Here is a 12,958-nt window from a genome sequence, read left to right on the forward strand (position 1 = left end):
CTATTTTACTTCTTGAGCCTCTAGAGGGCGCAATTCTTATCCGATTTGGCTGAAATTTTACACACGTCTCCAACATATATTTAATTGTGGTCCAAACCGGACCATATCTTGTTTGTTTTATTTCCCTTGCCTTACATTATGCCTAATGGTCAGATTGAGGCTGATTAGGTACAATTTTATGACTTCAAAATGGCAATTTCTAAAAAAAGAAATTCATTTAACAAAACCGCACAGACATTTTATTTATTAATGACCATTTCCCTTATACACACACAAAAACTTTTTTTCTACCAAAATTTAAAATACTAATCTGGAAAATTTATTTGTCTTTTTCTCTTTGCAGGATATTTAATGACAACGATAATTACAAAACGCTTAATGTAGACTGTTATTTCGATATACCTACAACATACCTAATAACAAACATATTAAACATCTATACATATATATACATATATATGAATATATGTATTGTAACTAAAAATTATATACTTTTGTACATACATTTGTATCAAAACAACAACAAAGAAGACAAAAACGACACAAAACTTCCTTTTAATAATTCCTAAAACTTTATATACCTCAAAAATCCCTCAAAACACCACAACAATAACAAAAACAAACGTTAGCCCAAATTTAAGCCAAGGCTGAGAACAATTGAGAATTTCTTGAAGAAAAAAAAAATCAAAAAATATAACAAGTTCTACAACAGCAATCTAAATACCCCCCAGTCCAGCAGGTACTGGTCATCTGGGGGCCGCCATCACCGAGTGTTGTGGCCCAGTCCACCCCCCGTCATTTAAATTAAAAATTATGCTGGGCAACGACATTGACGACGTTAACATTAAACCCACCGCGGGCATTTTGGGTACGGCAGCATTTCTGGATGTCAGACAATATTTCAACACTGAACGTGACCTTGTCGGCCTGCGCACTTATGGCTTTGTCATCAATGACACATTTCTTTTGGCTGATTATGAGGAGACCACCATCAATGCGAAGGATGCCGCCGCTGCAGCAGCAGCTGCTGCCACCTCCAATGGTGGCCTAAGCGGATTTGATTTGAATAACAATAATTTGATAATCTTCAATCGAAGTGGTCTGCTCATGAACGAGAGCAACAATGACAGCAACACATTCCTAATTAGCACCTATAATGGAGTACCGGGAATTCTTGGCGGTTTGGATGCCAATGCCAGTCTTGGCCTGCCACTGCCCGAGGATGTGGTGGTGCTATTGAAAATGATCACCATGTCTGTTGTATTGGGTCTTATGATACTTATCACCATCATCGGTAAGTAGTGTAGCATTTTAAGTGATTGTAGGTGCATAACGAAGAGAAGTGGAATGAAAGTGGTATTAGTTATTGCTATGAATATTAATGTCAGGCTTAACCCTAAATACCTATCATAGTTTCTAATTGTAAGCTATTACAGAAGTCAGCAGTTTCAAATTTTAAAGAAAACAAGTAAGCGAACTAACAAACCTTTTAAAGAACTTTTTAGATGAAACCAACAGATCGTTTACTATCAAACTAGACCTATTTCGGGACCTATAGAAGCTAAGCTTGTGGGTATTGGGGGGCACGACTCTTCATCGCATATTAAAATTGAAGTCTATCAGTCTAATATTCATAATTCCAAGGAGTAAGTAGTCAAATCGGATGATTGGTTTATATAGGGTCCTTATGGTCCCGCTAGATCCATTGGAAGATCTCTTTGGACCATATTTTGTCAGAGTTTTCAAAGGCATAACTGTGCCTTAGTATACCCCTCCACCATAGGAGGGAGGTATACTAATTTTGTCATTCTCTTTGTAACTCCTCGAAATATTTGTCTAAGACCAAAAAGTTTATATATTCTTGATAGTCAAGACATTTTTAGTCGATCTAGCCTTGTCCGTCTGTCCGTCCGTCTGTCCGTCCATCTGTCCGTCCGTCTGTCCGTCCGTCTGTCCGTCCGTCTGTCCTCCGTCTGTCCTCCGTCTGTCCTCCGTCTGTCCTCCGTCTGTCCGTCCGTCTGTCCGTCCGTCTGTCTATCCGTCCGTCTGTCCTTCCGCCTGTCCGTCCGTCTGTCTGTCCGTCCGTCCGCCTGTCTGTCCATCCGTCTGTCCATCCGTCCGTCCGTCCGTCTGTCCGTCCGTGCGTCTGTCTGTTTGTTCGTCCATCTGTCCGTCCGTCTGTCCGTCCTTCCGTCTGCCTGTCCTTCCGCCTGTCTGTACGCCTGTCTGTCCGTCCGTCCGTCTGTCCGTTCGTCTGTCTGTCCGTCCGTCCTCCATCTATTCGTCCGTCCGCCTGTCCGTCCGTCTGTCAGTCCGTCTGTTCGTCCGTCTCTCCGGCCGTTTGTCTGTTCGTCCATCTTTCCGTTCGTCTGTCCGTCTTCCCGTCAGTCTGTCCGTCCATCGTCTCTCCGTCCGTTTGTCTGTTGGTCCATCTGTCCGATCATCTGTCCGTCTTCCAGTCAGTCTGTCCGGCTGTCTGTCTGCCTGTCCTTCCGTCTGTCCGTCCGTCTGTCTGTCTGTCCCTCCGTTCGTCTGTCCGTCCGTCCGTCCGTCCGTGTGTGTGTTCGATTATCCGTCCGTGTGTTCATTTGTCCGCTTGTCCGTCTGTCCGCTTGTCCGTCTGTACGTCCGTCTGTTCGTCCGTCTATCCGTCCATCCATCTGTCCGTCCGTGTGTCCGTCCGTGTGTCCGTCCGTGTGTCTGTCCGTCTGTCCGTCCGGCTGTCCGTCCGCCCGTGTGTCTGTCGAAAGCACGCTAACTTTCGAAGCGGTAAAGCTAGCCGCTTGAAATTTTGCACAAATAATTCTTACTAGTGTAGGTCGATTGGGATTTTAAATGAGCCATATCGGTCCATGTTTTGATATAGCTGCCATACAAACCAATCTGGGATCTTGACTTCTTGAGCTTCTAGAGGGCGCAATTTTTATCCGATTGAGCTGAAATTTTGCACATATCGTTTTAGTATGACACCCAACAACTATGCTAATTTTGGTTGCAATTGGTTCATAATCTGGTATGGCTGTCATATAAACCGATCTGGGGTCTTCATTTCTGGAGCATCTAGAGGGCGCAATCCCCATTCGATTTAGCTGAAATTTTGCATGACGTGTTTCGCTATGACTTCCAACAACTGTGCTTAGTATGGTTCAAATCGGTCCATAACCTGATATAGTTGCCGTAAAAACCGATCTTGTGTCTTGACTTCTTGAGCCACTAGAGGGCGCAGTTCTTATCCGATTAGGCTGAAATTTTGCATGACTTGTGTCGTTATGACTTCCAATAACTGTGGCAAATATGGTTCTCATTGGTCTATAACCTGATAAAGCTGCCATATAAACCGATCGGTATAAACCGATCTTGAGTCTTGACTTCTTGAGCCACTAGAGGGCGCAATCCCCATTCGATTTGGCTGAAATTTTGCATGACGTGTTTCGTTATGACTTCCAACAACTGTGGCAAATATGGTTCTAATCGGTCCATAACCCGATATAGGTGCCATAAATACCGATCTGGTATATTTTCTTCTTCAGCCTCTAGGGGGCGCAATTATTTTACGATTTGGCTGAAATTTTGCATGAGGTGTTTTGTTATGACTTCAAATTACTGTGGAAAATATGGTTCAAATCGGTCCATAACTTGATATAGTTGCCATATAAATCGATCTGGGATCTTGACTTCTTCAGCCTCTAGGGGGCTCAATTATATTTCGATTTAAGTGAAATTTTGTACAACTGCTTCTCCCATGACTTTCAACATGGGTGTCAAATATGGTCTGAATCGGTTATAGCCTGATACACCTCCCCTATAAACCAATCTCACTGTTTTAGTTCTTGAGCCCCTAAAGGGCGCAAATTCCAAAAAAAAAAAAATTTAAAAATTTTCACATTTTTTAATTTCCGAGGATAGGATCTTCCTAAGCCGAGAGACCTCTGATATATCCTCCACGGAGCTGCCTTTCTCAGCTCGTCCTTGTATTTTCTTAGCTCAACCTTATGGACTCTCGAAACGTGTGGTGCCCTTATTGCTTGCTCCCTGTTAAAGAGTTTTCTGTAGTCGTTTCTTAGACCAACCAGTTCTGAGGTCTACTCGATCTTAGGATCTTTCGCACCAAGCCTCTCATTAAACCTGAGAGCCGGCTAGTAAAGGTCTGTGTTATGCTATTTTGTTATCTGGATTTAACAACATTTACTGTGATTCGTTTCAGTGAGCCCACCCGACAGACAACTTTATGATTCACATATTTATTGATTGCAATATGGAACGTCTGGCCTACATCAAAGTTAATTATGGGTTAAATCAGGTTGACACGCCACAATCATTCCTATACGAGGTGTATTCCTGCCTTACCAATTAATTTTTGAATATTAAATAATAGCACTTTAATGCTAACTTGCCTTCTAAACGGGTTTTCCCCACCAATTGTTGGTCGTCGTTGCCAGCTATCATGTGATTGTTTCAACATTCAATAGGTTGGAGGACACTTGATTATACTAAAGGGTGATTTTTTTGAGGTTAGGATTTTCATGCATTAGTATTTGACAGATCACGTGGGATTTTAGACATGGTGTCAAAGAGAAAGATGCTCAGTATGCTTTGACATTTCATCATGAATAGACTTACTAACGAGCAACGCTTGCAAATCATTTTCAGTGAATGGGCCCTAGAAAAGTTGGCAGAAAATCCGCTTTTTTATCGACAAATTTTGTTCAGCGATGAGGCTCATTTCTGGTTGAATGGCTACGTAAATAAGCAAAATTGCCGCAATTGGAGTGAAGAGCAACCAGAAGCCGTTCAAGAACTGCCCATGCATCCCGAAAAATGCACTGTTTGGTGTGGTTTGTACGCTGGTGGAATCATTGGACCGTATTTTTTCAAAGATGCTGTTGGACGCAACGTTACGGTGAATGAACACATTTCGAACCGAACACTGATTTTGGTAATAAAATTCAATGATTTGCAAGCGTTGCTCGTTAGTAAGTCTATTCATGATGAAATGTCAAAGCATACTGAGCATCTTTCTCTTTGACACCATGTCTGAAATCCCACGTGATCTGTCAAATACTAATGCATGAAAATCCTAACCTCAAAAAAATCACCCTTTAAAAGCTCTACTCGTACATTGTAGCTGCCCAAGTGTCATATGAAAAAGATTACAGTTGGTGCTTAGGAAGAATGACACAGTGATTTCAAATGGTTTGATTGATGGTTCAGGGGTTTGGGGGCATATCTAAATGCAAAATGTGGGTTTAGGGGAAGGGGTGATGCCCGAAATACATGGTCCTAAATTTGGATATCAAATTCGTATTCAATTCCCAAATACCTTTATTTGAGCCCCATATTGCGATGGTCACTAAACAATTGCTGTTTGTAGGGTATGTTGGGAAAGAGGTAGACCCCCAAAAAATTGGTCCCAAAAATGGGTATCACTTCTTGCTCTACCCCCCAATGCCTTTCATTTAAGCTCCACTTTGACATGGTCGGTAAATATAGGGGTGGTCTCCCAAACACTAAGCCCGGAAAATATATCAGCAACATGCTCTATTCTCATATATCTGTATATCATTTATTTGAACCCCACATTGCCATTGCCCTCAAAATTGGATATCAAATTCGTTTTCTAATCTCATTTAAACTCCTTATTGCAAAAGTCAGCAAATATGTGCGGTTTGGGGTATTGGCCCTAAAAACTATGAATATTTAGTTCCACTCTCTTTAAGACCCAAATTGTCTTGGTAAGCAAATACGTCCTATTTGAGGGTTGTTATGGTGGTGGAACGTCCGTTAGACAGTTGGCCCCTAATGATGATATCAGATACATGGTCTACTCCAAAATAACTTTAATTTGATAGTCGGCAAACATGACCAGCTTGGGGGGTGTTTTGGGGAATGGGCGGCCACTCAGTGATTTGGCCTTGATAATATACATCGGAATTGTGTTGCACTCTAATAGCGCTCTTATTTGAGCCTCATATTGCAATTGTCAGAAAATACTTACTATTTGGGTGGTGTTTTGGGTGTGGCGTGGCCCCATAGACACTTTTCCCGAATATTGATATCAAATTCGTGCTTTACTCCCAAAGACCTTTCATTTGGGTCCCATATTGCTATGGTCGTAAATTTGTCCCCTTTGGGGGATGTTTTAGGGGAGAGACGGGCGGCCCCCCAAACACTTGATCCCATATTTGTATATCAGATTCGTATTCTACATTCAAATACCTTTTATTTAAGCCCCATATTCCCATGGTCACTAAATAAGTCCTGTTTGGGGGGTGTTTTGGCAAAGGGGTGGACCCCCAAAAACATTCTCCCATATTTGGATATCAGATTCGTATTCTACTCGCAAATACCTTTCATTTGAGTCCCATATTGCCATAGTCGGTAAATATGTCCGATTTAGGGGTGTTTTGGGGCTTGGGGTGGTCCCCCTAGCACTTGGTCCAACAATTGGATATCAGATACGTTTTCTTATTCTAAATACCTTTCATTTGAGTCCCATATTGTCGTGATTGGTCTAAATATATGTTTGGTAGGTTTTAGGGAGGGGCAGCCCCCTAGGGACCCTATCCGAGGGCACACAAAATTTAGCTTAAATCGCAACACCAATCTCCGAGATCTGTCGTTTCTGAAAATTAGGATAAGGGGGAGGGTCCGCCCCTCCCTTCAGATATCAAAAAATGTAGTACTCTATTTTCACCATGGGGTCTTTATGCACCATCTGTAGACAGACAGACAGACGGACACAGCTAAATCGAATCAGAAAGTGATTCTAAGTCGATCGGTATGGGTCTATCTCTCTTCCGTTTGGGTGTTGCAAACAAATTCACCAAGTGTGGTACAGGGTATTGTACCACAGTAGTGGTGTAGGGTATAAATATGCCATGTGAGAACGGGTGGAGATAACTTGGGTTAGGTTAAAGTGGCAGTCTGCCATCAGACTCACTTAGACTGTTTCGTCCATTGTGATACCACAGTAACAGGAGAAAAAAAAAATGCTCTCTAGTTCCTACCGTTGAACTCTTCAGAACGCTTTAAAAACCCAAATTTGCTATAACAGACAAGTTCTCAAAGAAGTAAGAACCTAAAGTGATACTCCTTTTGACTGACAGTGCGAGTTACACACACAACAGATGTTCCAAATTTCTACTTCCTCAATGTCCTCTCAGCTTCAGCAAAAGTCGTTACTGGCAACCTTAAGTCTGCCAGCATGATTTCCAATCTACTTCCTCGATGTCCTCTCAGCTTCAGCAAAAGTCGTTACTGGCAACCTTTAGTCTGCCAGCATGATTTCCAATCTACTTCCTCGATGTCCTCTCAGCTTCAGCAAAAGTCGTTACTGGCAACCTTTAGTCTGCCAGCATGTTTTCCGATCAGTGCGAGTCACACACACAGCAGATGTTCCAAATGTCTACTTCCTCGATGTCCTCTCAGCTTCAGCAAAAGTCGTTACTGGGAAGCTTTAGTCTGCCAGCATGTTTTCCGATCGACTTCCTCGATGTCCTCTCAGCTTTAACAAAAGTCGTTACTGGCAATCTTTAGTCTGCCAGCATGTTTTCCGATCGACTTCCTCGATGTCCTCTCAGCTTCAGCTAAATTCGTTACTGGCAACCTTTAGTCTGCCAGCATGTTTTCCAATCACGCAGTGACCTGTCATGACGGCCACAATGACTGAGACGTCTGTTCCCGCCAGTGATCTGCGACATTCAAGGGCAGTTTTTGAATTCAGAAATACGTTCTCCTTGAATTTAATGGCTGCCTGGCTATCAGAGGCGATATTTATGCCAATCGTCGTTATGACGTTATATCTTAGCCATGCCAGCACTTTTTTAATCGCAAGTATCTCCGCTTGATACACACTGCAGTGGTCGGGTAGCCTTTTCTATATGACCACTTCTAGTTTTTTTTTTCAAAGCCCACCTGGTCGTCTAGTTTGGAACCATCCGTATGGAAGTCTATGTAACTTCTATTGCCAGGAATATCGTAGTTCCAATCAGTTCTATCTATGCTTAGGATCCGATTGAGTATTGAACAGCAAGTGGACTTTTGAAGCGCCGTCCACCAGCCTGCAACACCATATAGCATTATAGTCTGACGACTGCAGTATATACCCAGTGCATGGCAAGCGGTCTAAACCCCCAACTTTTGCCATTGGCTCTCTTGCAGGTGTATAGGTCAAGAGTTGCCTTTTTTACCAGGTATTTTGCGCTTTCAGTAAATGGAGCATTCTCTGCTCCCAAGAAAACAGGTGTTACTGTAGCCAACTTGTATCTCCTGCTGAAAAGATCTGCCACCTTCGAGACCACTTACGGCAGCTCACTTTGCTCTGGTACGTAGAGCTTCCTGAAGTATATCTCTGAGAGTACTGGTAGACATATCTCTTAAAATTTGGAATGGTTAGAGCTGAAGTGTTAGCGAGATCGTGTGCAAAATTTTAAGTCCCTAGGTTGTCCGGACGCTTTTTGGCAGGCCCCTAAAATTGGTCTCCCCGGTTTTTCGAAAAATTATTTGAGCTGCCAAATCTTTGTTTGTGGTCTTTTTTTTTTTCTTTAAAAAAACGTACTCTCAGTTCCCACCCAGTCCATTTTGAATTTAATTATTGCCCCCATAACCACTGTTTTTGTGCGCGTGTTCCTGAAAGAACGATAACTGTTTTGGAGGGTGCTTAGACCTTTTAATTTGCTTTCATTTTCAGTCTATAGCGTCTGACTGATGACATTTGAAAATCACAACGACATCAGCAGCAGCAGCGGCAAGAACAACAACAACAACTACACCTTCAATTTCCCTTTGTTTGTCATTTCTCACATTTATAACGCTCTTAAAGTTCGTTTTTTTATTTCACATCTCACTTCACACCGATGACAATAGAAGAGGAACGATTCGCAAGCGGGAAATAGAAAAACAAATACTAACAGCACTCAAAAGAACGTCAATGTGTATTCGTTCTAATTGTTTCCGTTTAAGTTACGTTTGAGTGCACGAATTGCCACCATTACCCACCTTTCATTTGAACGAAATGAAATTTTAACACAAAGAGGAGGCGACAACTTTAAAGGGAATATTTTTTTAAGGGAATTTTAAATCATCTGCTTGCGTTTTTTTGTTTTTATGGTCTTAAAATAAATTTGTGTTGCAGAGCAAAAAAATGAAAAATTATTTTTACAGGAGAGTAAATGGAAATTTGTCTATAAACAGTCCATTTTTAATGCTGCTCAATTCAAGTTTAAGCTCAACGACAAGGGGCCCCTTTTTTGAAGCCCAATCCGAATGGTGTGCCGCAGTGTAACACCTCTTTGGGGTGAAGTTTTTACATGGCTGCTTTACCAAATGGTACAGTGCCTCACAAATGTCGCCAGCATTAGGAAACGATAACTATGGCCGACATGTTTTTTTTTTGGATGTTTTCGCCAAGATTCGAATCTAGGCGTTCAGCGTCATAGGCCGACATGCTATCCTCTGCGCTACGGTAGCCCCCAGGAGGGAGGGTTTGTTCATTTATTATAAGCAAACTCAACTTCAGTTCTTCAATGAGGAGATTGGAACATTTATGGTAATAGCTGCTGTATAGGGCGAGCTACTACTGAAGATCCCGATTGAGGGTTCTAAAGCTTGTAGGATGGTTTTAAACCAATATTCTACCCAGACGATGTTATAATACTTCTAAGAGGTGCGAGACCAAATCATTTATGTACAAGGGCCTTAAGGGTCTTGTAGATGACATATGACAATGCTAGATCTAAGGGTCTGAATGTAAATCAAGAGAGGACCGATATATGGCTGTTTATGAGGAGGGCAAAGGTGGACCAATATGAGGAGCAACATTTCCTTAACAGAACGATTTCAATATCCAACAAGGTCAAATACTTGCGAGTCATTTTGGATAGGAAATTGAAATGGAAGTGTCACATCGATAGGAGTGAGCTGAAAAAGCGCACATATGTTGAGCACTATGAAGATGGGATGTAGGCTACAAATGCGGTCTGAATCCGAGGCTCTTCAGGAGCGTGATTAGACCAATGCTAACTTACGGCTCTCCTGGCGTAACATGAGCGGTCGTTATCCCCTCCAAATGCTGGCGACATTTGTGAGTTACTATGCCATGTAAAAACTGTTACCCAAAGAGGCATTGCACTGCGGTACGCCGTTCGGACTCGACTTTAAAAAGGAGGTCCTATTTTCCTTTGATTCTCTTTCGAGCCGAGCTCAATGATGGGAGATTTTTTTGCAATGGAAAAGGAAAGCCAGAGATCACCACGCACACCAACCAATATGGGATGCGTTTCGTCATTTGGTTAGAATAACTCATCGGCCATATCGACTTGAAGGGTTGTACGTTGGTATGTTGTACTAGTATCGTTTTTAATGCGAAAATGCTTCTATGACATAAATACCGTATTACCCACTCTAGAAAGGAAAACCATAGATCCCCACACACACCAACCACTATGGGACGCGTTTCGTCATTTGGTAAGAATAACTCATAGAATAACTAACTTCATTAGGTGTGAAGGCTTGAAGGGTTGTCTGTTTGTGTACGTTGTACTTGTATCGTTTTTTTTTGCAAAAACGCCTCAATAACATAAATATCGCACTACCTAAGCTCGATAACTCTGTCTGCCAGCTGCTTCTAGCGGTATTGTCTTGAATTGATTAATTAATGAATCTCTGGTATTGCCATCTGGAGTTCATGCTACAAGAATGGATCAAAGCTAGAGGGAAGAGTAGGCTTGGTGGCCCACATTGATAACCCATGTACTGAGATCGGTTCCCGACTGCCGAACCATTAACGTGAGGTGGTATGGTGTAAACGCGTTGACGCCGATTGTGAACATCTTTCGAATAGTAAACATGCCATCGGAGCTATAAAAGCCAGGACGGTAAGGTCATGTACATTCTTGGAATGTTAGACGGAGGTTTACGCCTTCTCTAAGGATGGCCGATGGCATTAAAGCAGATTGGTCCATATATTTAACGAAGGGTTTTTTTTCATTTGTGGCATGTGGCGAGAATGTGTAAGAGCTGTCAAATGTGACGCCAAGTATTTTGGGATACTTGATGGTCAGAATCATTTCTCCATCGACCATCGCAGTCACCTCAGTATTCACATCACGCGTATTTGTAGTGAACAATGTGGCTGAGGATTTGGTGGCAAATATCTTCAGTTTTCTTGCGGCGAAATATGAGGCAAGTTCGTTAAGGTAGACGTTCAACCTACCGCAGATGTCAACAATGGGTGGGGGGCCTGATGCCATGATCGTACCATCGTCCGCATATGATACGATCTCTATGCCATCTGGAGTGGGTGGAATGGAGGATAGGTAGAGGTTGAACAGTTCCGGAGATATCACATCACCTTGGGGAACTCCCTGTTTCACTATACGGTGCTGCGACTTCTTATCCCTAAATTCCACAAATGACTGGCGACCACATAGATAATTCGCAAACCAGCGTTTCAAAGGTTTTGCTTGGCTGGCCTTGTCGAATGCCTTCGATAGGTCCAGCGCCACGAGCACCGCCCTATCACATGGCCTGGGCTGATTGAAGCCACGGCAAATGTGTGCGGTGATGGCATGCAAAGCTGTTGTTGTTCTTTGCAGTCTTCGAAATCCATGTTGATGCTCGGCGAACGGAAATTATCCTACGAGGCTCAGGAGGAGTAATGCCTCAAGCGTCCTTGCCACTGGTGATAAAAGGGAGAAGTAGCGGGATCACTCTGCCCATTTTCCAGACATCGGGAACTATAAGAGCGTTCAATGACAGGTTGAGGACAGTGGTAAGGTACTCAACTCCAGGTGAATCCAGATTCTTCAACATCAATGTAGAGATTCCGTCGGGGCTCAACGCCTTAGATGATTTGGCGCCACGGATGGCATTGGTAACTTCGCCCATGGTAAATTGTGATGGCTTTTCATCGGCTCGGTGACCACGCATTTACGGTAAATGGCTCTCCTCCTTGCCCTGTCTCTCTCGGGATGCACAATTAATTGACGGTTGAACAACCTGGCGCATCTCTTCGGATCAGTCACGGTTATTTCGCCAAAAGTGACTAAGGGTCCTGTCATCCCGTCTACCAAGTGTTCCAGCCACAAATTCCGCTTATGTTCGTTGACTACACTGTTCATTTCCAGATTAAGCTCGCTGATTCTGGGGTTAGTGGAGTCCATACCACGAATCCCATCACGCTCGTCTGCTAGTACCACTGCTTGCGCCGGGAAATTGGGCCGCACTTGGGGTATTCGACGGGCTGGTATAAAGCGAGCGGCTGGGCTGCTGCCGTTGCGTATATTGCCATACAGGAGAGGTCGGGCGGGGTCACATAGTCCGACGACGAGGTCGCAGAAGGCGACGAAGACGACGCTTGTGACCCACTGCTGGTTATGTTCGCACAGCACCTTTGCGACATAACCAGTATGACTATACTCTCGTAGTGAAGTGAGGCTAGAGCAAGATGTACCCACTCCATGCACCGGTTACACCTCACCGACACCGACCGAACATCCTATGGCAGACGAGGATATAACTGAGAGTTAGCAGAAAGGAGGCCAGTATTGCCTTTGGCATCAAAACGGGCCACATAGAGCTTAGGTCGCATTTATGCAGAATAGGTGCGGCAGGAGACAACTTGTGTAGGACCTGTGGAGAAGATGATGGAACATTTCCCATGTCAATGACATCGAAAATGTTTCGCATTTAACAGGTTCCGTCACTTGAGTGCGTATATGATACCAGACTTGAATCAGCTTTGTAGCCTAGAATAGCAAACTATTAAAGATTTTGTGAGCAGCATGGAATGCAAATGCAAATTGCAAAAATTGCAAATTTTTTGCCCATGAACATTCCACTAAGGAAAAGGGGCAACCCTCTCACATATCAATCAGTGCACTCCGATTCAAGTTTAAGCTCAATGATAAGGGACCTCCTTTTTATAGCCGAGTCCGAACAGCGTGCCACAGTGCGACAC

The 12,958-nt window shown here is 43.2% G+C and overlaps 1 protein-coding gene across 4 annotated transcripts in view; it reads left to right on the forward strand.

Moving 5' to 3' along the window:
* The first annotated feature begins 479 nt into the window (after positions 1–479).
* The window catches only part of LOC106092980 (5-hydroxytryptamine receptor 2B), a 93,092-nt gene continuing 80,613 nt past the window's right edge, over positions 480–12,958 (forward strand). For 2 of the 4 annotated variants that reach the window (XM_059369290.1, XM_013259938.2), the window contains exon 1: positions 484–1,294. In XM_059369290.1, coding sequence (XP_059225273.1) covers positions 814–1,294 — 481 coding nt within the window. In that variant the 5' untranslated portion in view covers positions 484–813. Of the gene's footprint in view, positions 1,295–12,958 lie in introns of all 4 variants that reach the window. The other 2 variants (XM_013259941.2, XM_013259940.2) reach the window with 2 other exon arrangements.

This window comes from Stomoxys calcitrans, chromosome 5 (assembly GCF_963082655.1).
Source record: "Stomoxys calcitrans chromosome 5, idStoCalc2.1, whole genome shotgun sequence".
NCBI classification, from domain to species: Eukaryota; Metazoa; Arthropoda; class Insecta; order Diptera; family Muscidae; genus Stomoxys; species Stomoxys calcitrans.